Below are 3,132 nucleotides of genomic sequence, written 5' to 3' on the forward strand. Positions count from 1 at the left end.
TCACTGGGAATAAAAAAATAATTTAGCTGATGCAGAGAGACATATAACCGAGGGAATCCCCCCATCTCCCCACCCTCTGAATATTACCTATCATAACATAACTACGTGTAAATGTTATTTGGTGGTTTTTACTTGGAAAACCAGCTATATTTAACTATGGATAAACCTGAAATGATAGAAGGATTGGAGATTAATTTCATTTACAAATAAGGTAGGAAATGTGCATACTTTTAAATCGACACCTGCCACGGTGTTTCTTATTTGTCATCTGTGATCCCTTTTGAGTGTCCTAAAAACCGATTGGGGGGGGGGGGTCTTATCACTCAGCATACCCGGTTAAAAAAAGTCACCGCTCGCCACTGTATTATATATTTACATTTCAAATAAATGCTGTTCTTTTGAACTTTCTATTCTATTCTATTTCCATCAAAAAATCCTGAAAAAAGTATCACGGTTACCACAAATATGTTAAGCAGCACAACTGTTTTTCAACATTGATAATAAGAAAAAATGTTTCTTGAGCACTGGATCAGCATATTAGAATGATTTCTGTTGTATTGTGTGACACTGAAGACTGGAGTAATGGCTGCTGAATATTCAGCCCACTTTGCCATCATAAAAATAAATGAAAAGATTAAAATTTACATTAAAAAATTTAAAATAATTTTAAAGTTATTTTATGTTGTGATATTTCGTAATATTACTGTTTATTTTTGACCAAATAAATGCAGCCTTGATTATAATGTTTTTCAAAACATTGAAAAAAATCTTACTGACCCAAGACTTACAGTAGTACATTTATCTCAATAAACTTTTTTTTTTTTTATATATATACAGCTTGGCATTTTTACACTTACTGCTTGTCCGAAATAGCATTTTGGACTCTTGGGCAGTGCTCAGGGGTTAAATATGCCGCCTTCAACATGAAAAATATTTTATTAATGTTTATTCAAGGATATTTGTCATGAATAAACCTGTTAAATGTGACTCTTAACTTAATTTCTCCTTCAGGATCCAGATAAGTTCCAGTTTGGAAAGACAAAGATTTTCTTCAGGGCAGGTCAGGTGGCCTATCTGGAGAAGCTCCGAGCTGATAAGTTCCGCTTCGCCTGCATTAAGATCCAGAAGACAGTGCGAGGATGGCTGCAGAGAATTCGGTACCGCAAGATCCGCAAGTCTGCTATCACTCTGCAGAGATATGGCCGGGGTTACATGGCACGCAGGTGAATGTTTGAGAAGACTGCTCTTAGATTGAACTTCACTGGCATGTTTGTCGCTCTACTTACAGCTCTTGTTCTCCCATTCTCTCTCAGATATGCAGAGATGCTTCGTCTGACCCGAGCAGCACTTATTTGTCAGAAGCAGTACCGGATGGTACGAGTTCGACAGGAGTATCTGAGGATTCGGCGGGCTGTGATCACCATTCAAGCGTTTGCCCGGGGCATGTTCATACGCAGGTTATATCAGGAGGTACTGCACTGCGCTTTATCTTTTGTTTCACTCTCTTCAAGCTATGTTTCTTTAAAGCACAGTTTTAAGCTGCATTTTCTGCATTTTCAGTTCTTGCTCCATCACAAAGCCATGATTATACAGAAGACCGTCCGTGGTTGGCTCGTGAGAAAGAAGTATCTCCGTGCCCGAAATGCTGCCATTGTCATCCAGTGTTTCTACCGCCGCGTACGTGCCAAGCGCCAGCTCAAACAGCTTAAGATAGCGGCCCGTTCGGCCGAACACTTTAAAAATCTCAATGTCGGAATGGAGAACAAGATCGTGCAGCTCCAGAAGAAGATGGATAACCAGGTACAGGAAGATAATATAATGCATAAATGATTGCAGAATCACCAAAACCAACTGACATGATGTTGAGTATTTATCTCTTTTCTTTACAGTCAAAAGAGCATAAAACTCAGAACGAGCAGCTGAATGTTACTAACACTGCTCTGGGATCAGAGGTCACTAAGCTCCAGAAAGAACTGGATACTCTCCGCATTCGGCAGACTGCTGGCACTCAGGTGACATCACTGCAGGAAGAGCTTGAGAAGTTGAGGGTGGAGCTTCAGGAAGCCCACGCCCAGAGGAAGCAGATAGAGGAGGAGTTCAGCAACGAGAAACAAGGACTCGAACAGGTGAGAAAGGATGCTCAGATAACTAGTTGATGTTTGTTGATGTTCTTTGTCTCAAGATTTAGGGTTAGGGTTAGGGTTAGCTACATGATTTCGTATTTCTGCATCATTTAAGTTGTCTGAGGGTAAATAGTTGAATGTTACAAAAACAGATCAGTGCATTTAGCTTTTCAGTTTCCACAGAAAAAATGACACTCTATCTCTCATAACAGGGCAGCTGTTGCATAACTAATGTCTGTCATGCACAAGCAAAGTTAATAATGCATGGAAATTGTTTAAAGGGGTCATATGATGCGATTTCAAGTTTTCCTTTCTCTTTGGAGTGTTACAAGCTGATTGTGCATAGATAAGATCCCTGAAGTTGCAAAGACTAAAGTCTCAAAACCAAAGAGATATTCTTTATCAAAGTTAAGACTCTGCCACGCCCCCCTAAAACGGCTCATTCTAAAAAACGAAGCGTTTGAGAGGGGCGGGGCATAGAGGACCTACAATAATGTACAGTATTTGAAAAATAATGTGTTTTTTGAACATTAAAGCATGTCAACATATTCTGTTACACCAAATACACAAAATAATGATCTTTAAAAAAGCATCATATGACCCCTTTAAGAGGATTGACCAGCTCACAAAAGGTCTCTTGAAATGGAATAATCAGCTAGTTTGTCTTTAATGTGATCATCTCCCTCATGTTTTGATGGTAAGAGTTAAAAATAATAAATGTAAATTATAGTAATGACTTAAAATATATTCACTGCACTTAAGTAGTGTTTAAGTTTATTCTCTTATTTTTCTTGTTTTTTTTTGTAATAGAAACATATAATAAATATATGTTTATATATACATACACTACCATTCAAAAGTTTTGAGATCGTAAGATTTTTAATGTTTTTGAAAGTCTCTTATTTTCACCAAGGCTGCATTTATTTAATCAAAACTACAGTAAAAACAGTAATATTGTATAATATTATTACAATTAAAAATAACTGTTTTCTATTTGAATATATTTTAA

General features: G+C 37.3%; 1 protein-coding gene across 2 annotated transcripts in view; it reads left to right on the forward strand.

Moving 5' to 3' along the window:
- Positions 1–3,132, forward strand: part of myo5b (myosin VB) — a 57,644-nt gene that overhangs the window by 38,621 nt on the left and 15,891 nt on the right. For both annotated transcript variants that reach the window (XM_016526231.1, XM_016526232.1), the window contains exons 19-22: positions 1,012–1,223; positions 1,314–1,470; positions 1,561–1,800; positions 1,890–2,126. In XM_016526231.1, coding sequence (XP_016381717.1) covers positions 1,012–1,223; positions 1,314–1,470; positions 1,561–1,800; positions 1,890–2,126 — 846 coding nt within the window. The remainder of the gene's footprint in view (positions 1–1,011; positions 1,224–1,313; positions 1,471–1,560; positions 1,801–1,889; positions 2,127–3,132) is intronic.

The sequence above is a fragment of the Sinocyclocheilus rhinocerous genome, unplaced genomic scaffold (assembly GCF_001515625.1).
Source record: "Sinocyclocheilus rhinocerous isolate Xijiao unplaced genomic scaffold, SAMN03320098_v1.1 scaffold753, whole genome shotgun sequence".
In the NCBI taxonomy this organism is placed as follows: Eukaryota; Metazoa; Chordata; class Actinopteri; order Cypriniformes; family Cyprinidae; genus Sinocyclocheilus; species Sinocyclocheilus rhinocerous.